Here is a 25,914-nt window from a genome sequence, read left to right as displayed (position 1 = left end):
TTATGGCTGCTGTTGCTGTTGTGGTAAGTGGCCACAGGGCACTTAGAGCAGCTCCTGCTGGTTTAGCAGAACACAGCACAGACAAAGTTCCTGTGACATCACAAGATGTCTAACTGCTTGAAATTTGAGCTGAAGAACATAAAGAGGAGGGCTGCAGGAAGGAGAGGCGAATACAAGGAAGGAGGAGGGCCGACTGTAAATCGAAACAGGCGGTATTTGCATGTGGGCTGGTTTGTAGTTCACTTGGCAGTGTGAGCGACTATTGGGTCAGACTGTAAAGTAGCTTGTGGTTGTGCCTGTATTGCTTGCCTTGCAGGTTATGAAATACTGCATTACTGCTGCGACTCTTCAAAGAGGTTCAAAGGTTACAGAAGATCAGTGAGTGCCGAGCCGGCTTGAGTTTTCGACCGAAAAGGTAAGAGTTGTAGCTGAGAACACTGTGCCTTGCATATTTATTTTAATGGACGTTGTTGGTGTTAATGTTCTTCTTTCTGAGCTGATCACAAACTGAACATCACCGAAGCTCGGTGATGTTCAGTTTCTGCTGTTTTACGTCTCCATCCAGTGAACTGTCACTTCATTTCAGTTACAACCAAGAGAACAAACAAGGCTCTCAAACGATCTCATACAGCAAAACTCTCAGTAAGTTAAGAACAAAATAGAACATAGAAAATACCGCAAAAGTTTGTATCTTGTCTGCAAGCTAAAATTTTATTATTTTAGCTTTAATTTTAAATTTTATTTCCCCCAAAAGCATAATTCAGGTATATTTGAATGCAGTTCAATGTGACCACACCATTTGGAAACAACTAAACTCAAATCTCACAAAGCTGATTGAAACTTCCAGAGAGACAAATCATTCATAAAATAAACTGAACGTTTTTCTACTTAAATGTGGTGTGATAACTGTAGGGAGGAGATGAAGCAGCCACTTTAGAGACAATACCAACCAAACACAAACATTTAACCCTGGAGGTGGTTCATTGAAATTATCACTGATGCTTTGCTGTAAAGTTGCAGAGGAACAGCTGAGGATTTTGTTACAAGAAAAACATTCATTAAGCTTTAAAGAAGTGGTGTTAGGTTGTTTCTTTTTGTTCGCATTCATGTTCACTCACAAATTAGGCTGCTAGTATAGCAAAAAGTTTTTATCCCAGTCTGTGATTACCTTGTGAATTACACAACTTAATATAAACACTTAAGGAAGATGACAACCACAACATACATCGGGAAGATAGCTGTTGGTGTCCGCTTGAGCTGCACCAACCAAAGGTAAACATTATTACAAGTCAGCCTGTGTCTCATTTACGAAGTTTGGTAAATAGTTGACCATGGTTTGTTCAGGAATTTGTCTGTTCATCCATAAAACAGCACACTTTAACTTTGTTTTCACAGAACAGCCCAGGCTTTGCTAGACACCATTAATGTTTACTCTAACCTTTAAACTTGTTGACTTACTAAAAGGTCTGACAGAGGAAAAACTTCATGTCCAACAACCTTTTTTTTAATATTTTTTCTTGTCAACAGATGGAGCACGTCTCTTTGCCCCCACTGTCCCGTGTCGCAATATGTGGCGGCACACACGGAAATGAGATTTCGGGGGTGTACATAGTGAGAGAAATGCAGAAGCAGAAGGTGGATCGAGCTGGATCTCTTTCCATAACCACTGTCCTATCAAACCCTCGGGCTGTGGATGCTTGCAGAAGATACGTAGACACAGATCTCAATCGCTGTTTCACAGATGCCTTGCTGAGGTCAGTTGAAAAAGAGAGAGGATTTGAAAGACTAACTGAACTGGGTACAGCTAGAGATGTGTATGTATGAGAAGAAAAAACAAACTTTATTATATCTCCTGACTTCTAGTGCTCCCATAACAGACTCTTCACCCTATGAGTTGAGGCGAGCCCAAGAGCTGAACACTCAGCTTGGGCCCAAAGGAGGCCAAGGGGCTGTGGATTTCCTCTGTGACCTCCACAACACCACCTCCAACATGGGCCTGTGCCTCATCTTTTACTCCTTAGACTGGCTTAGCCTGCACATTTTGAAGTACATACAGGTAAGAGCTGCATGGAGTCATCTAGACAAAATGTCTTCAGGACTCCAGTTTGATTTCACTGAATTTGACTGGATGTCAAAGATTTGATGTTACAAATGCACAGCGTAAAATACTGGAAATGCACTTCTCATAATCTTCATCTTTAAATACATTGATCAGCCACAACATTAAAACTACTGACAGGTGACGGGAATAACATTAATCATCTGTTTACAATCCACTGTTCCGTGGGTAAACCTTGGGGTCTGGCAATCATGTGGAATTACAAATGTATGTGCAACATGAAGAATATCCCACTTTTTGGTTAGAAATGGCACAAAAAAATGTAGATTTTTATGCACATGAACAAAAGGGGAAAAGATATTACAGGCTATTTGGAGGCAGCAACAAAAATAGATGAAAAGATTGAAGTAAAGGATTGGGTGGGGGTCAGGGTGTCTCTAACTTTTGCAAAGACAAGGGTCCGTGAGACGTATATCAGGTTTTTTTTTTGGAAAATGTAAGATTCTACAGAGAATGATACTTGATATTTAAGAGTTTCAACAATGTGGTAAGGATTTATCTGTCTTTTCTTACATAAATACACACCATGAACACTTATGATCCCTTTTTTATAGACTTTTACAGACCAATGTATGTTCTCAGCAGAACCTCTTACAGTTAAATCCACAATCTATGCTAACGTGCTTACGTGTTAAATGCTAACATGCTGACGTTAAGCAGATATAATGCTTACCAAAGACACTGTCTCAGTTTAGCACATTAGCATGCTAACAATTTTGAACTAGCACAAAGTAAAGCATAGCTGACTGTGTAATTATGGGTTCAAGTCTATTGAAATCTAAATTTGTATCTACGGTGAAATACCAGCTGTACACTGCATTTACTGAACGTTAAAGCTCAAAGGGCCGAACTGAAGCATCCAGCGTTGTCAATAGTCAACTAATTTGGTTTTCAGAGCAAGATGACCTTTGCCCCTGTGAGAGCAATCCAGCTGGACATCCCTCTCTCTGAGGCTTATTCCCTTGAGTCAGTGGGCAAACATGGCTTCGGTAAGTGTGCATCTTTCGGGTCTTTTTTCTTAGGATTCTTAATATTTCATTCTTAATAAATCGTAAGGTGTTTGAAGGGTTTTTCTTCTTCTCTGCAGCATTTGAGGTCGGCCCTCAACCCAACGGAGTGCTCAGAGCTGACATCTTTAACATGATGAAAGAGGCCGTGGACCTGACAATAGAATGGCTTCAGGCATTCAATTCTGGTATGTAGATAACTTGTTGTGATTTGGGACTACAAAAATAAAATGAACTAAATTGAACTGGACTGAAGTTCAAGACTGAATCTCATGTTGTTGTGATTATAGAACAGCCTCCCTCTGTAGGTCAGTTTAGCAAACTCTGTTGAGTGTTGCAAACCTGATCTCAAAATGAGGCATCTTTGGCCTGATTTTCTTTAACATCTTTGCTTGTCTTTTATTTTAAACTGTATTAATTTTATTGCATCCCAGATTTTGAGATACCTGTCTCTTTCTCAACACAAAAGAGGGGGCTGCTGTTCTTTATACTTTGGTTGACTTTAAAAGAGCTCTGTAATTGTGAGCCTCCTTGAGAACACCAACATTATTATTAACACTGTCTTTTACTAACAGGAAGTACTTTTGAAGGAGGTGTAGTGGAGGCATACACTTTGGTGAAGAGTGTGGACTACCCAAGGGATCCTACAACTAATGAGATTACTGCTGCCATACATCCCCAGCTGCAGGTATAGTACGCACATCTGGGAAAGATGCATGCACACATGAGGCCTCTAGTTAAGCAGATATAATCTATATCTTTGGGATCATCTGAATCTGCAGCTCTTCTCCACTTTGAGGCTTAAGTAAGTTTTATTTTAGCTGACCAGCTGCAACTTGACTGTTTTGGTTCACTGCCACTGTGTTGTTTTTTTTGGCTGCAGTCTGCTGTTTTCAGCCAAAAAGCGCTAAAAACTCAGTATCTGCAGACACAATGATCGATTATAGACGGTGAGCATAGCGAGAGATTGGTAGAGACCAAAAACAGAGCTAAAAAGAGAGAAACTATTTTACATAAATTTAGGTGCTAGGTGGACAGAAACGTGACCTCAACGTGATCTATTGCTAACTACTATGTGTGTAAATATGCAACTGATTCTGTTACTGAGTCACTGCAGTCACTTTCAGTCAGAAAGTCAGCACACAAATGTGCAAATCAAACAATTTTGCACACAACCCATAAAGCAAAGGGTCACATTTGGCAAACTATGGCAAGCAATAAACTCCATATTTACATTCAAATTCTGCCCTGGTCTAATGACTATAACCTGTTAGCGTTAGCTCTGTCTTTCTCCAGGATAATGACTTCAAGCTCCTCCGACCAGGCGACCCCGTGTTCCTGACATTTTCTGGCGAGGTGGTGAAGCATGCGGGAGAAGAACTCTACCCTTTCTTTATAAATGAATGTGCTTACTATGAGAAGAACATTGCTTTCCACTTAGCCAAGAAGATCACTTTGACCTTCCCATCCATAAGTGTGAAGAAGGACTGAGAGTACAGTGACAGACGACATAGATATTGTCACTAAAAAAAACATGAGTACACCTGAAACATAATCATGTTGTAACCATTTCAGGTGAGCAATTGCACAACCTTATTCATTGAATGACACACTAACATGATTACTTCCAGGTACCGTGTGGAAATCCAATGCAGCAGCTCTGCGATAGGACTACCTCATAAGGCTTAAAGGAAGCTGTTTTTGTACTTGATTGAATAGCAGTAAACAAGTGCCCGGAGTTCTGATGCTCCACCTTCTGCAAATTAACTTAGACAATCGCCTTTACTGTGGCATTATTGCAAAAAAAATAAAAATAAAATTTAAAAAAAAATGTCTGAATATATCAAAACATTTGATGGTGTATTTTGACTTGTCTTTGAATTTTTACAGAAAGTAAATACTAGTGGGTCTACTCCTATGCTAAAAAAGAAAAACAGATTATACCTTGGCTTCCATAGTAAGTAAATATTATTTTATCACATAATGAAATCACAAACAAGAAACAATTTTTGACATGATATATACTATATTAATTTTATGTATTTAAGTTTGATGCAGCTTATAAAATGGTAAGATCAGGAACGTAGTTTAGAAATTGGATTTAAAATTGATTTATTTCATTCAGTAAAATGTGACTGCATTTGGCAGCTTTCTGGTGTCAGTGTGACGTAACTGTATGACTAGGACTTAAATCATTCCTGAGTTAGTGTGCTGCTTCGCTAGCCACTGCAGTTGAGCTCTGAGCTAAATGCTAACTCCAGCAAGCTGACGTGTGGTCACAGAGATCAGGTTAACTTCACGTTAGCATGCTAATGTTCAGCTAGTTAGCACTGAATACAAAAACACTGAGACGTCGCACAGTATTGAATGGTTATCCAAAGAGCTGCATTACTAAAAATAAACAAATACCGCAACTGCCCACCGCTGCGTAACTCCATTTCAAAAGAAGACACAAAAACAACAGAAGTAGCCAAATGTCAAATTTAGTAATACAGAAACAGGTACAGTATGCTTCAGAACACAAAGACATTTATAAAAAGTAGTGTACACATACCTGACAAGTAACAAAACATTGTGACAGAAAAACCTCACAATTTGTTTTCTGGTGATAGGACATGAGTAATTTTGGGATATGGCACAAAAATGACTTTACTTTAAACACAAATTTAACGACAGATTCAGGATGCTTTTCATTTACAGTTGAACATTTTGCTAATTCAATTGTTACTCAAAACACTCTGAGACTGTGGAGTATCACAAACATATTTGGTTGTCAAAACTGAGCCCTCAAAGAACAGACGCCTGACTGCTACAAGAGTACATCTTAGGTATCCTAAAATAGTGAAGCTTTTGTACTTAAATGTTACACAGAGGTCACAGGTTTGTTCAAGTGGCATCCAATCGATTCAGTTTTTTAACATTCAAATTAACAGCATCAATAAATATCAGATTTATAAACACGGGTGACAATGGGAGATGAGTGGTTACATTTTTAGTGACATTTTGTTGACATTTAGTCAACATATACCACAAACTGAAATCAACAGCTACCACAGATTACGCAAATGTCATCTTAAAAAGGCATGCACAGCAAATATTTAAGATTATACAAAAAAAAAAAAAACTCTCCCCAAAAAAATCAAAATAAAAAATAGGCTTGTATGATAAGTTTAATGCACTCAAAGAGAAACTATAACTGACTTAAGGGCAATGTGGTGAGCAGCTTTAGAAGCAATGGCAACCGAAAAGAAGGCATTTAAGTATTGCACGCGAACACACTTAACACCACAAATAATAAATCATCCGCCATATCAGGATGTTAACACATATTAAAGAATGTGCTTTGGGTAAGAAACAGGTTAAGTCATGCTAAAAAACAAAGGTGAAATAAAACAATTAACTAGATATTAAATCCCTATTTAGCATGTATGAGCATTAGCTGCGAGCCGATTTAGTTTATTCTTGCCTGTAGGACACCATGTAACTGTGTCCTTCTATTTAAACACTGTTACAGAAGTTAAAAGTTACAACCAGTACAGTCACTTCACTCATTTTTTTTTTTTAACCAGATACGGTTACTGCTACTGATACTTTTTTTTCTACAAAGTCTTCTCACTAGCAGGTTGTTTTAAGGTAAGCTGCTGTAATAGTTGCTCTTTAGGCCACTCTGTAAGCAGTCATGCGGGTGTAGTTTTTGCGGTGACTCCTGGCCGCCCACAGGAACAAAGCAGCTGCCATCATCTGAAGAGGGAAGGAGATGAGGGCGAGGTAGAGGGACCAGCCCAGCGAGCCCTCCACCCCTTCTGGTGGTGGGGAACACTCGTGGAGCAAATCCACACCGGCCAGGAAACAGCAGACGGTGCCCAGAGAGCACAGGCCTGATGAGTACAGGACAGAAATGAAAGGCGAACACCATAACACACACGTAAACACGACAATGTATGGAAATACTGGGATACTACTGGATATACAAATTTATGTAGTAGCCATCATAGTCTGGACTTTGCAGCACATTATTATAGCAGAGGCAATGAAATAAGGACAACTCCTGCTAACGTCAGAAGAAATTATTACATCCAACATTAGCAATACCTCATGAGTGGGTTAAATGTTTGGAGCATCAGCTAATAACTTAATACTTGATAAAAACATAGGATAAATCAGGATCTGTCTTACTGAGCTCGCCAGGTGACAATGACACATTGATTATGTTTAATTCATGTTGACTAATCAAAGCAAAAGAAAATCTTCTGACGTGTACACGTTCAGCGAAGTCAAAGCAAACAATTCAATGAGGAAGAACTTACCTTCCAAGAAGAGGGGCACAAGCAGCACTGTTGGCTGACATTAGTTAAAAGTATTTGATAACTGCCAGCTGGTACGAAAAGGCACTGGTGGTTTATGACGTGCGCACAAATACCAAAGATAATTGATTATATGTAAGCCAAAACTTCAGTGGAGTGACGGTGAGCAAGTTAGGATACTCCAAAGTCCTTCTTTGTTTCCTTTGTAAACTTTATGAACAACACAGTAATACCGATATTAAAGTACACCACCAGTTTTAGAGAACTTATTGAGGTTTTCCAAAAACATGAGCCACATGTAAATTATTAATAATAGTAATCATTCTTGTTATTTCTTTGATAAAAGAAATTGTGACTGACTGAATGAGAGCCAAAAACACACTGCGCACATGAAAAGCAAAAGGTACAATTGCCTTATGTACTAAATATGTCAAAATACTCAAACCACTGTGTAGGATTATCGCAACATTAAAACTTAAGTTAGCTGATGTGTAACGGCACTGAGAGAGTGAGATAACCCTAACTCTCTCCCTGCAAGACATACGGCCAGACAGAAAGACAGACCTTTGATTTTAGTTAGAAGTTACTTATTTCTGTTTTCTTCTGTGTGCATGCATTTCTCTCACCAGCAAGTAGATGGAGCACTCCCACAACCAAGGTGGGGGTGAAGCTGCGGCACAGGCAGGCACAGACCCCAACAAGGCCACTGAGGAACACCAAAGCCAGAGACACCAAGGGCAGGAGAAACTGGGACCTCCACAAGTCTGCACAAAGAGAGAACATTAAAACTAAGACACTCTTTAAACCTACACACAATAGCACTGTCTTATGTTCAGAGATACAAAAGCGTACATATGGACAGTGACAGGAGCCAGAAGCTCACAATTGGAGCAACAATTTGAGATGAAGAAGCCTTTGCTGGAAAGCACTTTTTTAGAGCTTCTTTAATAAATTTACCCGTTGCAAAAAAACAAAAAAAAACCAAAACAAAACATGATTCAAATATTCAGGTTTAAACACTCCATATATAAAATAGTCCTAATTGTGACCACTAACACTGCTAAATGACACTGTAACCAAACATTCACAAACTGTGGTCATAATTTTAACATCTGGTGCAACAGGGTTAAAATGGAAGCAGGATAAAAAAAATACTTAAACATGAGGGGGGGGAAACAGGGCAGACTTACATGTTCTCAGCAGATTTTCTTCACTGTTATGGTTTCCAGGGTACTTGTACTTTGGACTAAACTGCTGTGGAAGAGTGAAGCTCACACACTGCGTCTCCATCTTCGGATCTAAAGTCAGAAACAGAGAGCACAAATTCAACTGAGCTGTCATCACTTACCAATACACAGGATGTGATGTAAGGTTGGGCAGCAGGACAATATACGCTCGAAATATGTCCACCATCATCAACATTTTGCAATATAATTTGCACTGGTAGATATTTCTTTTATTGTCAGTAGATCAGCAAGTGAGTGATTTATGACAACACTGTACTTACATTTAGGGATACACTTATTCATCTTTGTCTATGCCAGTAAAAATTTCCATACCTTAACTCTGGTTATCTACCAACAACCCACAACTGATCTGGTACCCGATATTCAGCTACTATTATATTATGCACCACAGATGCTGTGGCACCAAAAATTAAGTCAACAGCCCTGAAGGAATGCAATAGGAGAATATGGATCACTCACATTCAGGAAATACCCAACTGACTTGATAAGATATTCACTTAATGTCTACTTACAGGGTGAGCCAAAAACAGGCAGGTGATTTTATCGTCAACTACCAAAGAATTAAGGATATCACAATATAAATCAGTATTGCAACTTAAAATCCCTTTATGTGACCTACCCAAAGTTTGTGATCTTAACCACAGTTTAAAATAACATGAACAACATGAGTTTAAGAGAGGAGGATCTAAAAAACAATGTGGGATTCGGATGTTAAATGAAGGTGCTTTGTGAAAGCTGAGGCCATGAAACATTTTTCACACAGGGAATCATACCTGGCTCTTTGAACCAGTGTGACTGTCCGGGCACCAGGATGCACCTCCACCACAGTCCCAGTGTGCCGTTCAGGCGGAACATGGTGTCGCTGTAAGTCTTCTCGTCAAACTCCCCATTGATGAACTCCTCTCTGAGCTCGGAGGCGTTGCCCCACTCACGTTTAACTGATGGACTGCTGTACTGGTACCAGTGCTGAGTTCCCACAGCCACAGAGAGGTACACTGTGGCCAGCAGGCTCAGCACCGAGCCGATCACCAGAGCTGTGGCATAGCGGTTGTCTACCATGGTTCAAACGGAGTCGGCTCTTTTTACAGTCCGTGTTGACAGGGAGAAACTGCTGTCCTCTAAAACAAAATTACAAAAGAACTTTGGCTTTCACTCTGTGATGAAGCCTGGGTTGTAAGCTTAAAAATGATATTTCCGCTTGCCCTTCAGGCACCACGGCATGTCTGTCAACTATTGTCAGGTAGTCTGACAGCGTCAGAGTACCGCAACATTGTACTCTATTCAGTCATACTGCGATTGTGCTACATCTTCAGCAACGTCCCGAACACAGAGGCGTTCACGACCTGCCGAGGAATCAAACAAACACGGCGGTTAATGTTAGCGAATGTGTTAAAAACGCTGCACAACATCCTGTTTATTTGGTTTCTTAACTTCACAACTGACAACAGTAACTTAGGAATGTTACAGCTAGCAGTTTTACACAGCTAGTAATTTCATACAGCCACTAATGACTTCCTCGTTTGTGCAACAAGGTGAGTGGCTAACGCTAATGATAATAATACTGATAAGCTACAGCTAGCTGCCCAAGTATAGAGGCGTTTACCTGACAACTGAACGTTAAATACTTAAAACTCAACGTTTTTATTACCTCATCGCTGGGTAAAACCTCCGGTTATTGTCGTTTTAATTTCTGCTACACGTAAAATTTCCAGCAGGCCTCAGCCCTCTTCTTCTACGGTAGTTGAATTTTCTTCTTCCTCCTCCTCCCATTAATGTTTGAAGGAATGTTGGCAACTAGCTTGTTAAGTACACTACCGCCACCTTGCGCTTGGAGGCGTGGATTAGATAACGAGCCCTACAAAAGAAAGTCTATCAGTAATTGGTTAGTTAATAGTAATAATAATAATAATTTAATAGAAGGGCTGTGCCCCTACCCACTGTCAAGTAAAGTCAAAGAAATTTTGCAACAAAAAGCAAAATTTCCCTGTATCACCTGAGAATGAGAACATCCATACTGTGTTAATATTAGAATCATGAATTCGAGCCTTGCTTAAATCTACCTACTGGACCACTGAGGCGAATTAAACTGACAGATATTAGGACATGGATGAGCTCCTCTTTCCACAACCAGCATACATATCATCTTTTGTTTTAGGAGCCACAGATCTATTATATCTGCCTTCCCCTAATGTCAGTTGTTAAGTTTTCCAGTAGACTGGATGTCTAAAATGTATGGCTGCCATCTACTGTCCAGAAGAACACTTTTTATTTTTTTATGTTTAGTAAAAATCTTTAAAGCTCACATTCACATGTCCACTAATGTGGACAAAGAGGAGAATGCTGATATATCTGTATATAACACACAATATATCAAATCACCTTTTATTTATTGTTTTTACAAGCATTAAATCAGACAGGTTAGGAGTGCATGCAAAACATTTATAAATTATCAATCAGTAAACAATAAGTTACAGCCCCACAACATAACGGTTGTATGATATTGTGCTATAACAAATATAGCGATTCCCTGCCGTGTTTTTCACATGAATGATAAAACATTTCCTGAATAGCTGTGAGGATATTTGGCACTCAATCCTTTTGTGAAGAAGAAAAAAAAGGCTTTGCATGGAAATGTTGTGCAGAATCAGTGAGGTAGAGACAAACTGCAAATTGATTTTGTGCTACACGGAGTTCCCTCTCTATCACAACAAATCCTCTTTAGTGGACAGACTGGACTGCTGCGTTCAGGATGGGGGTCGCAGTAAACTCCACCCTACACGGCTCTGAGCTGCAGGGAGCCTCCTCCAGCTCCAGGACCGTCACATTGTTGGGTGCAGCTGTGCTCAGGATGTTGGCAGGGACGAAAAGTGTCACCTGAGGGCCTCGGGTCGGCCAGTAACGTCCCACATTAAAGCCGTTGATCCAAACTTGTCCCTGAGAAGAAAAAAAAGATAATAAAAATAATTAAAAAGACAGATTAAGTAGTACGCTGGATTTGTATTGCATTTTAGGAACACATCTTTAACGAAACTACAAAACCACAACTAGTGCTCACTGAAGAGATCGCGCTAGGATACACTCAAACATCATGTGCTTTATTTTGACACTTTTTTTTTTGAGTAGGGCTGCAGCTATAGATTATTTTATTTAGCTAATTTTTATTATTTAAAAATTGGAGTAAATCAAGTTGACAGTTTCATTTATGGTTATGAGTTAAACACTCAAAAGCTTGTTTTTCACCCAGTCAAATTTGTGTATTTATCTGTAATTTATGGTCTAAAATACTGATACTACTGTGACTAACAGTTATCTTCATTAACTATTCATCATATTTTCAAAACTCTCATAATGGTTCAGTCTCTTATTCTGTTGGTTACTAACTAACCTTTTAACCAAAAGATATTCAGTTTACAAGAGAAAAACAGCAAATCTTCACATTTGAGAAGCTGGAAGGCGTTTCTGTGTGTTAAATTTGAATTAACTTATCATCAAAACTGTTTATGAATATACTCTATGAATATATTTTATGGATTATCTAAAGCTAATTCAGAGAGCGTACGACCCAGAGATCGTCAGTAATAATGTTCCAAAGAACAATCATGGCTTTTTCCACAATGCCGTTCACATTGTGCAGAGTCTTGTAGAAGTGAAACTAGAAGTCCTGCATGGGTCACGTGCCTTCCTCCAGTTGGGCAGTTTGATGTAGGTGTCCTGGGGGAGGTCTGGGATGCCGTCGGGAATGATGAAGCTTCCCTGGTAGAAGGCCGGAAGGGAGAGAGGCGCATCTGTGGGGTTTGTTTCATTCAGGAGGCCCTGACTGACAGCCTCATCGACACTGAGACTGTACATGGTCCAGTCGTGGAGCGTTTCTGTCCCCAGGGTCAGGTTGGATACCAGGCCCTGCACAGAGAAAACCAGACAGGAAGACAAGAGGGGGAGCTCAAATCAAGTCAGCAGCAGGCAACTGAGGTAACCACAAGTCGGAACTCAACAGTTGAACAAGTTTTACTTAAAACTTTAAACATCAAACACCATTTGTTTGCAATTACATCTAAACTTTTAGGCTTGTATTACCTGCATCTTAAATCTAGTGAAGAATGAAAATACGCGGTATGGACAAAAGTATTGGGGCACTTGACAATGACACTGCACTCTAAACAGACAGCTTTGCAGATGTAACAGCTTCCACTCTTTTGGGAAGGCTTCTCACAAGATTTTGGTGTTTCTGTGGGAATTTGTGAGGTCAGGCACTTATGTTGGACCAAAAGGCCTGGCTTGCACTCCCTGTTCCAGTTAGTTAGATAGAGAGAGAGATAGATACACTTTATTGATCCCAGGCTGGGAAATTACAGTGCAGCAGCCCATGTCTGTCTACTGTGTGATGGAGAGGGTGCTGATTGTTGTCCATGATGGATAACAGTTTACTCAGCGTCCTCCTCTCCACCACGGTCTCAAAAGACTCCAGCCTGAGACAGAGTACAAAGCCGCCCTTCTTGACGATCTTATCAAGTCTGTTAGTGTCGCTGGCTCTGATGCTGGACTTTCCCTCCCACCTTCTCCACAATGTGCTGATCAGCTACAGGAGCTCGTTCAGTCTTTCCCTTTCATCCCCGTGATGTGCTTCATTCCCGTCCACACATCCCTCACACTGTTTTGTTGGAGTTTGGCCTCCAGTTTCCTCCTGTTGTTGTCCCAGCATGTCCTCAGCATGTCTCGGAGTTCGTGCTGCACCCTCCTCTGCTCCTCTCTGTCTCCAGACCTGAAGGCCCTCCTCGTCTTGTTCAGAACTGCCTTCAGGTGCATCCGGGTTTTCAGTCTGTAGTTTGGCCGCGGTGGACCGGGACGCATCAGCTGACGGGGTGGGGGGGTGTAAATGGTAACAATGGTAAACATGAACTCCCTCGGTAAATAACACGCAGCAGTTCAACATCCGGGAGACAAAGACGTTCCTTCACATTGACCTTTCCTGGATCGCTCCACCTTTCACTCACATAAAGTGCAAGCCCACCACCCTTCTTCTTCCGACCTTGGAACAGTCTCTGTCTGCCCGTACCAAACCGTAACCACCCACAGGTGTTTGATGGGATTGATGTCAGGACTCTGTGTGGACCAGTCAAGTTCTTCCACACCAAACTCATCCAACTATGTCTTTATGGAGCTTTGATTTGTGCACTGGGACACAGTCATGCTGGAATAGAAAAGGGCCTTCAACAAACTGCTGCCACAAAGTTGGAAGCATAGCATTGTCCAAAATGTGTTGGTATGCTGAAGCATTAAGATTTCCCTTCACTGGAAGTCAGGGGCCGAGCCCAACTCCTCAAGAACAGAAAACAGAAAACCCCTGTCTGTATACTTTTGTCTATACAGTGTATTTGACACCTACATGTCAAAGTATGCATAGTAAGTTTTAAAAGTGGCTAAAAGGAAAAAAACCTTAAAGTCGTTGATGTCTTTTCCGTAGTTGATTCGGCCCATATTCTCCACCAGTATGTCCAGCTGACTGCCAGCTTTCCCCGTCACATTGATGGTTATGACATTGTTCCTTTCGAGAATCCCCACAGCCACCTTGAAGAGAGATCAGGGTGATTATGTTGGCACACTTTAAATTCATATCAGAATTTGCTACATTTTAAAGTACATTTTTAGTTATGATTTAGAAGCTTTTGAAGCTTCGTATACAAATATACTTAATTTGAGTTTGTCATACATACATGCAGTGTTGCCAACTCCTAATGTCTTTTTTCAATCTTTTAGACGGTTCCTCACAAATGAAATACTTTTTAAAAATGTTCTATACCACTGCTGAAACGACACTCAAGTACTGAAACCAAAACAATACTTTTTTCTCCAGTTGACAATGTTGTACGATGTTGTTTGAAGGACCAGCCTGACGTCTAACTGATCAAAGATAATAATATCTGAGATCAAAATGTGCAGACTCACCCCGTCCACTGACACATACGCCCTGTCATGGACGCCGTTCAGCGGAGACGACAGTGGAGTCGGTGTGCTGCAGTCAACAGGCATAGCAGTCCTGTAGAGCACATAACCAAAGGCCTGCAGGGGGGGGCAAAGAGGACACAGATACATTTTGAAACAACAACTCAGCAACTTAAAAAGTAAAGTAACTGTTAGCTATTGGTGATGATTTTATTGCACAAGAGAGAGAAACATTAAAGGATACCTGGTTCAGTTCAACGAAAGTCAGAGGATAAGTGCTTTTCACAGGGCCGGAGAAAGACAGTTTTTCTAAGGCATCTGATACCGTCTGGAGCTGTGGTGGCAGAGTGGCAAGTTTTAAATCAGATAAAAAGCCTTTAAATGCAGAGTTCTAGGTTAGAAATAACCTAAAATACAGACGGGAACAGAACGTGACAAATGAGTACGTACTCTTTTCATCAGAACAGTTTCATATGCATACTTTGGAGTTGTTGGTGGCGATGGCCCCTCTGGTATCTTACGGTACTGTTGTGAAAAGATTCAAGAATTTTTCCAAATGACATACGCTGTACATTAAATACATCTGAAATGACATTTAAAAACAAAACTAGAGGCGGCCTGCACTGCTGCACCGGCGTTCTTACCATTTTGATCACCTCTCGAATAGCGAAGTACTTCTCTGTGAGGTCTCCAGCTTCACTGAGCGGAGCGTCGTAGTCGTAGCTCGTGGGCTGTGGTCTGTATGGGGAATTGGCACCTGAGGTATAGGGTGGGGTAGGGTGGGGTGGGGGCGATCCTGAGTCACTTAAATTCGATTACAGCATCCGGTTAAACCACTCTGTCAAAGTGCACTCACCGTTCCAGTATCCAAAGTTTGTTCCTCCTATGAACATGTACCTGCAAGAGGAGACAGCAGACTGACATGTAGACAGAACCAAAGCACAGAGAGATTCTTCTGACTTTAAACTACAAAGTTATCTGCAACAGCCTCATGCTGACTTCAGCTGCTTTTGTCCGTCTGCACAGAAATCTGCAAACTCACAGGTTGACGTTTGCTCTCACGGCCAGGATCTCATTGAGGGACTTGGCCACTATGGCAGACGACACGACAGCGTGAGGTGACCCCCAGTTGTCCAGCCAGCCGGTGTAAAACTCAGAGTTCACCTGTTAACAGGGGAGGAAAGTCCAATGAGAGAAAATGTAGCGTTTGAAATCAACAAGTGCAAACTCTGTCGAGCTAAATACTTGCCAAAGGTCCATGAGGTTCAGCGTGTCTCTGCGCCTGAAAGGCCGCGGTCACATTTGAACCTAACAGAATCAAGACGAAGATAAGCTCACAGCTGTTTGTGCAACTTCCTACTCACTAATCTAAAAAGGTGCCATTAAGACAGCTTAGAGGAAAACAAGACGCTGATCTTAACTCAGGATGTCAACACACAACTGAACATTTGACCAATCATCGATATTTGCGGTAAACTGCAGAACGTTGGCCCTCCACCTGACACCTACTGGGACCAAAGTCAACGGTGGCGTATAGTCCTTGTATCGAGCCACATCTGAGGTATCCGAGCCCGGCTCCGTCTGTGGTGAAGAGCACCACCTCGTCGCCCAGGTGAGACCGGAACAGCTTGGTAAGGTGCCGCAAGTAGTTGTAGTCACAGGCGAAGTAACTGCCATATTCATTCTCCACCTACAAAACGTGGGAATAGGAATACTGATTGAAGTGCTGGGCTCACGTAAGAACAGACGCAGGAGAAAAAGAAACTAGACCTCACCTGCACGGTGATTATAGGACCTCCATTTTGGTAGAGATAAGGTTTTATCATTGGCAGCAGCTTCCCCATCCACTTGTCCACTGCTGCGATGTAATCTGAAATACACAAATCGAATTGTTGAATGTACTGCAACTGTAACTGCATGTCATTGTTCATCACGTTTGTCTTTGACTCTGACCCGGATCTGAAGACCTCAGCACAATGTCTTTCTTCCTGAGAAGCCAGGCAGGGAGCCCACCCTGGTGGACAGAAGAACACAAGCGATGATTTTTGGCAAAAACATATAAAGTTGCGTAGTGACTGTATGTTATGACCAGAGTTTTAGCTGTTATTGTACAGTGTGATGGCGTGTGGCAGGACAGATTTCCTGTATCTGTCCCTTCAACAGCAGAGCTGTAGCAGCCTGTGAGAGACGGTGTGTCTGTCTGTCTGTCTACTGTGTGATGGAGATCGTTGTCCATGATGGATAACAGTTTGTTCAGCGTCCTCCTCTCCACCACGGTCTCAAAAGACTCCAGCCTGAGACCGAGTACAGATGATCTTATCAAGTCTATTAGTGTCGCTGGCTCTGATGCTGCTGCCCCAACACACAGCAGCAGAGAAAATGACGCTGGCAACAACAGACTGGTAAAAGATCTCCAACATCTCGCAGCATATGTTGAAGGATGCCAGCTTCCTCAAGAAACAGAGTCCGCTCATCCCACTGTGGCCTGCCTGTCAAGTAGTCAGTAATCCAGGAGATCCAGAAGGAGGTCCAGAAACGTCCTCACCTGTGGCCTCACCTGGGCTAAGACCAGTCTCTCCAGGACCTTCATCACATGACACATGAGAGCAACTGGTCTGTAGTCTGCTGGGTCAGATGGCATCCACTTCCTGGGGACCGGAACCAGGCAGGACGTCTTCCACAGTATCGGGACTCTCTCCTGACTCAGACTCAGGTTGTACAGATGTCCCAGTACAGGAGACAGCTGGCTGGCATAGGTCTTCAGGATCCTGGGTGTGATGCCATCAGGGCATGCAGCCTTTCAGTGATGTAGTTTTACCAGCTGCCTCTTTACCTGGCCTGTAGTCACCTTTGGGCGGGGGTTGATGCTGATGATGTCTTCTGTGGAGGAGGAGGAGGAGGGGGCTCCTCTCTGTCTCCAGACGTGAAGGTCCTCTTCGTCTTGTTCAGAACTGCCTTCAGGTGCATCCGGGTGTTCAGTCTATAGTTTGGCAACTGCTGACAACAATGGTAAACATGAACTCCTTCGGAAAATAACACGCAGCAGTTCAACGTCCAGGATACAAAGACGTTCCTTCACATTGACCTGTCTGGGATCGCTCCACCTTTCACTCACATAAAGTGCAAGCCCACCATCCCTCTTCTTCCGACTTTTTGAACAGTCTCTGTCTCCCTGTACCAAACCGTAACCCGGGACCTCAACGCTGTTGTCTGGGATGTGTGAGTGCAGCCATGTTTCACCGAAGCAAAATATAAACTTCAAACCTTTATTGTCAGTATATTTCTTACATAAACCGAAATTCTTCTCTGCATTTAACCCATCACTGATTGAACACACACATGCAGCACGCAGTTAAACACACAGGAGGCTGCTCATGGTATTCCCTCTGGGACTTCACTGGCACAGTTCGTCCGTCTTATTCCACAAAGACCTGACGTTTCCCATTATAATCACTGGGACGTTGGCTTATGTCCCCTTCCTTTCTCCTTCCGCTGGCAGCCTGGCGGCTACAGGCTGCCATCTGGAACGCCGTCTCCACAGTGTCGAAAGCCACTGGCGTCTTTTAAGTCATGACAAAATACCAAACTGCATTCAAATACTGCACCCAAAATCTACACTAGAAAACATTCCCTGTCCATTTAAATGTGGTTGTAAAAATGCGCAGTTCTTCAGAACTGCTTGGACTTTACGTCAGTTAAAACACGACCCAGTGGGGACCTGCTCTCAGACTGCAGAGCAAACACCAAAATGCGTGCATTACATCTGAACCCACAGCACACTCTTTCCTCTACCCGACGTGAATTTTACTTCAGTAAAAACAGAAATACCACACTGTAAGAATACTACATTACAAGTTTAACTTTTGCATTGATGAGTGAAGAAAAAAAAGCATCAGCAGCAAAATGCACTTAAGGTACCAAAAGTAAAAGTAGTCATTCTGCTTCTCGAAAGAGGTGGTCAAGTTGAAATGAGAAGAAAATACTCAAGTAAATAAAAAAAAAGAGTTTCTTAATTATCTCTGAACACCTTCCCAAAATGTGTACATTTATCGACAGCTGCACTCACCATGTCCCACTCTCCACATATGTAGGGTCCGGGCCGGAGGATGACCAGTAAACCAATGTCATTGGCCAGCTGAAGGAAATACTCCAAATCCCGGTCTCCACTGAAACTGTAGTGGCCTGAAGACTCCTCGTGGTAGTTCCAGGGGATGTACCTTCAACATGAATGAAGGGGTCAGTGCTGATCGAACACAAACTCAGTTTATTTGTGTCTGATGCATGTTGTGGCTAGTTACCAAGAATGAAAGCAAAGGTTTACAGGACGGTGGCGAGACCAGCGATGTAGTATGGTTTACAGACAGCAGCTTTGAGGAAAAGACATGAGGATGGAAGACCTGAAGATGTTGAGGTTGAGTTGAGGTGAAGGAGGACGTGAAGGTAGCTGGTGTGAGGGAAGAGGATGCAGAGGGTAGGGCGAGATGGAAGCAGATGATTTGCCGTGGCGAAGAAGAAGAAAAAGAGAGTATGCTGTGGCTAGTTTATATAAACATGAGGCCAGAATAATCCACAGAGAGTCCAGGACACATATACCAGAAAGTAAGACAAAACAGAATACATATTATAGACAAAGGTATTGGGACACTTGGCCATTACACCACATTCTAAATACATAGACACTAATATGGAGCTTGCAGCCATAAAAGGATTTTCCAAAGGTTTTGGAGTGGGAATTTCTGTGGGAATTTTTGCCCATTCATGCAGTAGAGCATTTGTGAGGTCAGACACTGATGTTGGACCAAAAGGCCTGACTCACAATCCCCGTTCCAGTTCATCCCAAAGGTGCTGGGAGGGGTTGAGGTCTGGACTGTGTGTGGGCCAGTCAAGTTCTTCCACACCAAACTCATCCAACCATGTCTTTGCTAGATTAGAAAAGGGTCTTCCCCAAACTGTTGCCTCCAAGTTGGAAGCCTTCAGTGGAAGTAACCCCTGAAACCAGCCACACAACATACCCAAACTCAATATTATATAATAATATAAAAACATTTGTCTATACAGAGTATCACACAGCAGTAACAGGTTGAGGAGGTTTGTGAGTCTGCATGAGGTCTAATGGCCCGTCTGTCATGAGATGTGAAGCTTGTAGAATTTGGTCAATACTTTACTGACAACAAATTCAGCCTAACAAACACCAGAAAACAAAAACTTACGCCTCGCTGTGAGCAGTTTCATGCAGGAACTATTTTCTTTACGTATCACAGTGCATAAGAAAGCATCTACTCATGGGTGAGATGTACACTTCCTCCTGCGCGTCGACACGGTGTGGTTTGAAAGTGAACAGTTCCTACGTGAAACTGCTCGCAGCGAGGTCTGTGGATTATCTGGAGGAAACGTATTTTGTGGCACTTTGAGCACCAGAAGCCAAGAGCCATCCAGTCCTGTTATATTAGAGAGAAGACAGGCGGCCAAAATTATTGTTGTGTTTTTGAATTGGGGGTGAACTGTTCCTTTAAGATTGTTTGAAGCCACTGTCTAGGATTACAGAGGCAATACACCCACACATCCCAGTGGGTTTCATTGGTGTTGGGTGATGCATTACAGTTACAGCTGCAACAAACACTGACTTTCATTATCCATTAACCTGATAATTATTTTCATAAACAAGCGATTTGCGGTGTTTGATTTGTAAAATGTCAGACAGCGCTTAAAAACAAACAAAACAAAAACCAAAACATCAACACAGCAATCATCAAATGGCCACAAGAAGCTGCAAACCCCAAAATATTCAGTTTACAATCATAAAGAAAGAAAACTGTAAAATATTTAAATGTAAGAAGCTGGAGCCAGAGAATCATCACATGTTTTTTTCTTAGAAAAGTACTTTGTACTCTCAAAAACTTATTTTAGGCCATTTAAACAATTAAGATTAATGTCTAGTTTTATATTCTATTTTCTATTTAGCTTATATTTCTATTTTATTCAACTTTAACCCCGTACTTTTATATTTTTATAGTCTACTTACTGCTCCCGGGACCTGAGTGCTAATTTCGTACCATAAACATGTGAATGTGAGCTGGTATGACAATAAAGTTCCTTGAATCCTTGAATCCTTGAATCCTTATATCAGAGTAACTTTCTGTTGATGGACTTCTCGTTCTAACTTCTGATTATTATGTGACATTTTGATGAAATTTTGTTGACTGAACAGAAATGCCGACTGGTTTCTCTCAGGCAACAACATCTCTAACCTTAGCTGGAGATATTTACCTCTGACTCCAACAACAATAACAACAACAACAACCAGCGTGAGGAGAGTGAAGCACACAGAGAGGGAGACATGAGGCAAACGTACGTCTGGATGGCGTTCAGTCCCGCCATGTACATCTTGAGCAGCCGATCCTTCCAGTAGGCTCGGGGGATCCTGCTGTAATGGATGCTTCCTGATATGTAACGAAACTCTTCCCCATCTTTCCGAAAGCAGTCGCTCTTGTAATCCACGCTGAATGAACGGGGCGTCCCGAGCTGCAGGTCAGCACATCATCACTTGACTCACAACTGATTTATCATCCTTTATAGACAGCAGAGCAGGTTTATGCTGTGTTCCACTGTGTCGTTAAAGTTTCATGTTTTTACGGCAAAGGCCTGTCATCTCAGCTGACTTTAGGATGTGTCATTCAGACTGTCTGGTTGTGACTAACTCTTCAATGTTAGACACTGTACTTACAGCTAAACATCTTAAAATACTGTCACAAAAAAGGCCTGATAGGTACTTTAGACCACCTTTATTACAGGTGTACACACACACACGTATGAAAAACAAGCATGTGTTTAGTTTAACTGAACTTAACTGAAAACATGACACAAATTTAACCCATTTAAGTTGACTCTGCATGTTTTACCAACATTACTGATGGGTGTTAAAGCATTAAGATTCACCCAGTCTGCGCACTTTAAAGACCTGACAATCAGTCTCTATTGATGTTACTGAACGGAGGCAGCAGGAGCAGCTCCTTCAGTGCCGAGGACAGAGGACAAAAAAGCTTTTTTTAAAAAAGAAAACAAAAACTCTGAGGGGTACTTACTGGAAGCCCAAGCAGCAGCAGCAGTATGCTTCCAGATATGAGCAGAGACATGATGAGGCCTGCTGTCCGGTTTTCAAGTACAGGATTTAACTGATGTTCCTCTTCATACAACGTTCACTTTCACACAGTCGGCTCCGGTACTGACTTCCCTGAGTGGACGCTGATGTTTTGGATGTGGCGTCATGAGTTGCGGAAGTAGAATCATGTGACGCTGTGTCGATGTGGTGTAGGGACGTGCTTTGACCGATAGGGGGCAATGCGGCGGGTTTTATGAGGCGAAATGAGGACAAACGATAAAACACAATAAACTTCTCGCCAAGATAGCAAGGCTACAGATAAAAATGCATCTGTGCATTTTACAACTGCATCATTGCAATGAATTACAACACAAAAAAATGATATGCACTGTAAATGTGTTTCGTGATAGAAAAATAAAGGAGTATAGTATAGATTTATTTGCACATGTCGAGAGGTTATCCCAAGTTTTGATTATTTTATTTTTGGCAAAATATTTTATGTCAATTGAAATAAAGATTTTTGAGGACAGATTTTTCACCCTAAAATTTTTGAGGACCCAAAACATGAACAAAATACTAAAAAACCTTTTCTTTACAGCAATTCTATTAAACATGATTTTAATTAATTTTGTTTCCTGTTGTCATTTTTGAACATCTGTTTTAAGTGTGTCTCTTCCGCAGCTCATATTGTAACGATCTGTTTTAAAGCTGACTTCAGCGCTGAGGTTATATGAACTTGAGGATTAACCATAGTAGGCAGGTCTGTGAGTTTGCCGTTCACATTCCAGGCCAGTAGGTGGCGGTAACGCACTTGTACGTTGTTTAGCATCCGCCTTAGAAGCGGAAGTAAAGCAACGTACACAACTCTGGAGTTGATCACACGTGGGTACACAAGTTTGTCAGAGTAATGCAGTGTAATTAAGTTAAATAAAAACATGTCAAAAAGGCAGAAGGCTATGTCTGAAGAAAAGACCGGTTCTGAAGCAGGACGCGGGCAGGAGGAGGTCCAGGAACCGCCGCCTGAGACCAGACGGACCCGTAGCGGCCGAAGAGTGCGCACTCCTGTCTCACTGCTGGATTCAGAAGCCCCGGTGAGGACTCCCACCCGGAGGACAAGGAAGTCTGTCCTCCAGCAGCTGCCGGCGGTGGAAGAGAAAAACACGGAGGTGGCCGAGCAGAAACCCGAGAGTCTGCCCGAGGAGAAGCTCAGTGTGTCCGCCGAACCGGAGCCGCGCACAGAGGCTGCTGCAGATACACAGGGAGGCGGCGTTAACGGCAACGGAGACGTTCACCTTCCCGCACCGGCAGAAACGGCACCCACGAGTACCGAGACCATCCCAAAGAAGAAGCCTCGTCTGGGGTCAAATGTCAAACAGAACCCGGTAATTCCGCTGGGAAAACCCAAATCTGGGAGAGTGTGGAAGGACCGCAACAAGCAGAGGTGAGACATCACTGTGGCAGGACGTCTGCTCAAGCCGCGTTACTGTGCTTAAATACAACGCTGAGTTACCTGCATTGAGTATTTTCATTTTTTTCCCACTTTATATTTCTAAATCACTGCGTGTCAAAGGGAAACATTGTCAGTTTGACTCATGATCATTTTATTAAACAGAATGCATCGCTATGGATTAAACTACCCAACACCAAATGAATCAAGTGTAATCAAGTTAAATCAGTTCCAGCCAAATACAACAAAACCACTGCTTACATATTAATACTTTAATAATAACATTGCAACAGTATAACACTGAGGTAATTTCTGCATAGCGAACATTTTTACTCCCTGTGTAGCTTTACTTAAGTAAAATCTTGTACTTGTAACTAAGAACTTTAATATTGTAGTATTACTACTTTTACTTTAGTAAACCGTCCCAAATTCTCCAGTGCCAGTACGTAACCATGTGGGACGTGCGACTTTCAGGTTCTCTGCTGTGGTGAGAGACAAACCGTTGTGCTCTTCCTGGGGAAAGAAGATGGAGGCCAGGCGGGAGAAGGAGCTGGTCAAACAGTATTCTCTGCAGCTGAAAGAGGAGCAAGCCAGGCAGAAAGAGGTGAGCTGAAGCGGCGCGACGATTTAAGCCTTTTTAACGTTAACGCAATTTGCTCCTTTGACGTTCATTCCATTTTTCCTTCACAGGAAAAGAGGAAAAGGAGAGAAGAAAACTTGAAACGGCGAGCAGAGAACGAACGCAGAGCAGAGATTGTGCAAGTGGTATGTCAACTTCCACACATCATTTCCAAATCTGTAGAGCTGTTAACATTTCAGATATGATTATACAGAAATGAAGTTTTAATGATACTGATACATATACAGTGTACTTTGTGCAACAGGAACAGAAGTAAGCAAGTGGAAAAAGAAGCTTGTAAATTAGCAACGTTTAGCCGCACACTCTGTCCTTCAGTGGGTCCGAGCTTTGCTTTGATTGTTTTTATTCTCGTGTCTCGTTTGTGTCGCAGATCAAGAACACAGCGAAGATCAAGAGGATGAAGAAGAAACAACTGAGGAAGGTCGAGAAGCGAGACACGCTGGCTCTGCTGCAGAAGTCGCAGAAGCACAATGTGAAAGCCAAAGGGCCGAAAAGTAATAAAGTTGTCCAAGATTTCACCTAAAGACCGAGACAATAAAAATGCCCGGTCCAGTACTTTGCCTGCTTGTCTCTTATTGACATGACTGAAATACAGCAGACACACTCACACGTTGTCTCAACATGCAGTAAGCTTTCTAAATGGATGAATATTACTGAACACATTACATGTAATATGCTGCGCGGTGGTTGTGTTTGCTGCCGGTCAGATCAGCACTAAAGTCACCATCAACAAGCAGTTCAGATTCAACTTCTCCTGCTGTCTTCTGTTTGGTTGTACATTTTTTGATTTGCCTGTTGCCTTATCTTCTCCTCTGAGGATGAAATGGTCACGCACACTGACTGTTGGTCAGGAAAGCTGCAATCAGGTTCTAAAAAAATTTTTAAGCAAGTATCATGAGCACAACAATAAATTAACGTGGACATTTGTTATTGTTAACGTGAGGTTTCCTGAGTCTGGTGTTCTTTAAATACACTTTATAAACGGCAGGGAACTGAAGTGAGAGGCAGCAGTGCTTTATAGTGACAGCCGCCGTCTTCACAGCTCAGAAAGATTTATAAGCTACACAAAAGACAAAACAAGCTGCTTAAAGGCGGCTTGAGCTGTGGGAAATTACAATGGTGTTTAGACTGGAGTGTTTTGGGGGTTTTTTTGTTTGTTTTTTTTGACATTTTATAGACAAAAGTTATTTGTCATGGTTTTCACCTGACATGTACATAGAGAGTGTGGAAGTTTAGGGTGGGACACTGTGACTAACAATGGCAACACTTAAGCACAGTACAATTCAACTGAGTCACCTGACTTCATGACTCTTGTCCTATTAAAGCACTACATTTTAGCATGTTACATGAAAAGATTTTGGTGGTTTTATCAGAAATACACACCTGAAGAGACACCTGAATATTACACCAACAGGGGACATCAATAACGTCTCATTCTAAGTACACAGATGGCTTTGCAGCTATAACAGCTTCTACTCTTCTGGGTTGTGTTTTCTGTGGGATTTTTTTGCCCACTCATTTGTGAGGTCACACACTGATGCTGGACCAAAAGGTCTGACTCACAATCTCCGTTCCAGTTCATCCCAAAGGTGTTGGATGGGGTTGAGGTCAGGACTCTGTGCGGCCCAGTCAAGTTATTCCACACAGAGGCTCAGGGGAACCTTTATGTAGCATCTGCTCAGGTGTCCTACAAATAAAATGAAACAGTTTGACGTCACCTGAACCACATGTTAAAGAACAGTTACTGGTCATGTTGTGTTGAGGTGCTCAGACTACCTAACGAGGACATGAATGTACCAGATTCACTGAGGTGACAGGCACAGGGTGGTAACACGGTACCGTATATCGGTTGTGACGCACAGCTTTGTATGTCACAAGACGCGGTTTCTGTCAAAAACATTGTAATGTATGTTCGCCAAGAATAGCAGAGTAAATTTGACAGACAGGTTGCATACAAGGACAACCTGTTTTTATCTTCTCACCTTTATTCTTAATCTACGGACTTTACGTGACAGCAGCCTTTACTCAAATAATTCACGGACGTACACACTGCTGCCTTTGTGTCACCCAGCAGGACGCCTCGTTGAGGTCGTCACAGGGCTGTTTGCTTT

The 25,914-nt window shown here is 42.0% G+C and overlaps 4 protein-coding genes across 5 annotated transcripts; 2 read left to right on the top strand and 2 right to left on the bottom strand.

Moving 5' to 3' along the window:
• The first annotated feature begins 223 nt into the window (after positions 1–223).
• LOC124074395 (N-acyl-aromatic-L-amino acid amidohydrolase (carboxylate-forming) B-like) lies at positions 224–4,980 on the top strand. 2 transcript variants are annotated; one of them, XM_046417291.1, is made up of 8 exons: positions 224–415; positions 587–642; positions 1,528–1,754; positions 1,864–2,056; positions 3,015–3,108; positions 3,207–3,314; positions 3,702–3,814; positions 4,423–4,980. In XM_046417291.1, the coding sequence occupies exons 3-8, from the start codon at positions 1,528–1,530 to the stop codon at positions 4,615–4,617; spliced, it is 930 nt and encodes a 309-aa protein (XP_046273247.1). In that variant the 5' UTR covers positions 224–415; positions 587–642; the 3' UTR covers positions 4,618–4,980. The 2 variants fall into 2 exon arrangements, with proteins under 2 accessions (XP_046273247.1, XP_046273237.1); XM_046417281.1 differs by lacking the exon at positions 587–642.
• Positions 4,981–5,593: 613 nt separating this feature from the next.
• On the bottom strand, positions 5,594–10,486 carry cldnd1b (claudin domain containing 1b). The gene is made up of 5 exons (XM_046417305.1): positions 10,326–10,486; positions 9,451–10,020; positions 8,621–8,728; positions 8,057–8,194; positions 5,594–7,004 (listed from the first exon to the last, which is right to left on the bottom strand). The coding sequence occupies exons 2-5, from the start codon at positions 9,734–9,736 to the stop codon at positions 6,784–6,786; spliced, it is 753 nt and encodes a 250-aa protein (XP_046273261.1). The 5' UTR covers positions 9,737–10,020; positions 10,326–10,486; the 3' UTR covers positions 5,594–6,783.
• A 559-nt stretch (positions 10,487–11,045) lies between these two features.
• Positions 11,046–21,932, bottom strand: glb1 (galactosidase, beta 1). The gene is made up of 16 exons (XM_046417268.1): positions 21,700–21,932; positions 20,970–21,139; positions 18,684–18,834; positions 16,571–16,631; positions 16,393–16,487; positions 16,127–16,307; positions 15,867–15,925; positions 15,660–15,781; positions 15,474–15,514; positions 15,262–15,374; positions 15,068–15,142; positions 14,862–14,951; positions 14,621–14,734; positions 14,111–14,242; positions 12,356–12,577; positions 11,046–11,611 (listed from the first exon to the last, which is right to left on the bottom strand). Exons 1-16 carry the CDS (start codon positions 21,748–21,750, stop codon positions 11,396–11,398), a joined length of 1,893 nt encoding a protein of 630 aa, XP_046273224.1. The 5' UTR covers positions 21,751–21,932; the 3' UTR covers positions 11,046–11,395.
• Positions 21,933–22,510: 578 nt separating this feature from the next.
• On the top strand, positions 22,511–24,358 carry ccdc86 (coiled-coil domain containing 86). The gene is made up of 4 exons (XM_046417255.1): positions 22,511–23,157; positions 23,638–23,767; positions 23,854–23,928; positions 24,174–24,358. Exons 1-4 carry the CDS (start codon positions 22,652–22,654, stop codon positions 24,324–24,326), a joined length of 864 nt encoding a protein of 287 aa, XP_046273211.1. The 5' UTR covers positions 22,511–22,651; the 3' UTR covers positions 24,327–24,358.
• The last annotated feature ends 1,556 nt before the right edge of the window (positions 24,359–25,914 follow it).

This window comes from Scatophagus argus, chromosome 2 (assembly GCF_020382885.2).
Source record: "Scatophagus argus isolate fScaArg1 chromosome 2, fScaArg1.pri, whole genome shotgun sequence".
In the NCBI taxonomy this organism is placed as follows: Eukaryota; Metazoa; Chordata; class Actinopteri; family Scatophagidae; genus Scatophagus; species Scatophagus argus.
Note: the sequence above shows the minus strand (reverse complement) of the source record. Positions and strands in the feature narration are given on the sequence as shown.

Bases quoted from the DNA above. Each gene is read 5' to 3' on its own strand.
- LOC124074395 (XM_046417281.1), top strand. From the start codon at position 1,528: ATGGAGCACGTCTCTTTGCCCCCACTGTCCCGTGTCGCAATATGTGGC. The intron at 3,315-3,701 runs GTATGTAGATAA...TTTTACTAACAG, and splicing joins GCTTCAGGCATTCAATTCTG to GAAGTACTTTTGAAGGAGGT. The intron at 3,815-4,422 runs GTATAGTACGCA...GTCTTTCTCCAG, and splicing joins CCATACATCCCCAGCTGCAG to GATAATGACTTCAAGCTCCT.
- cldnd1b (XM_046417305.1), bottom strand. From the start codon at position 9,736: ATGGTAGACAACCGCTATGCCACAGCTCTGGTGATCGGCTCGGTGCTG. The intron at 8,729-9,450 runs GTATGATTCCCT...TTCTGACTTTAG, and splicing joins ACACTGGTTCAAAGAGCCAG to ATCCGAAGATGGAGACGCAG. The intron at 7,005-8,056 runs GTGAGAGAAATG...TGTACTCATCAG, and splicing joins AGTGCTCCATCTACTTGCTG to GCCTGTGCTCTCTGGGCACC.
- glb1 (XM_046417268.1), bottom strand. From the start codon at position 21,750: ATGTCTCTGCTCATATCTGGAAGCATACTGCTGCTGCTGCTTGGGCTT. The intron at 21,140-21,699 runs GTAAGTACCCCT...GCTGACCTGCAG, and splicing joins TGCTGCTGCTTGGGCTTCCA to CTCGGGACGCCCCGTTCATT. The intron at 14,735-14,861 runs GTATCCTTTAAT...CCCCCCCTGCAG, and splicing joins CTTTCGTTGAACTGAACCAG to GCCTTTGGTTATGTGCTCTA.
- ccdc86 (XM_046417255.1), top strand. From the start codon at position 22,652: ATGTCAAAAAGGCAGAAGGCTATGTCTGAAGAAAAGACCGGTTCTGAA. The intron at 23,158-23,637 runs GTGAGACATCAC...TGCGACTTTCAG, and splicing joins AAGGACCGCAACAAGCAGAG to GTTCTCTGCTGTGGTGAGAG. The intron at 23,929-24,173 runs GTATGTCAACTT...TTTGTGTCGCAG, and splicing joins GAGCAGAGATTGTGCAAGTG to ATCAAGAACACAGCGAAGAT.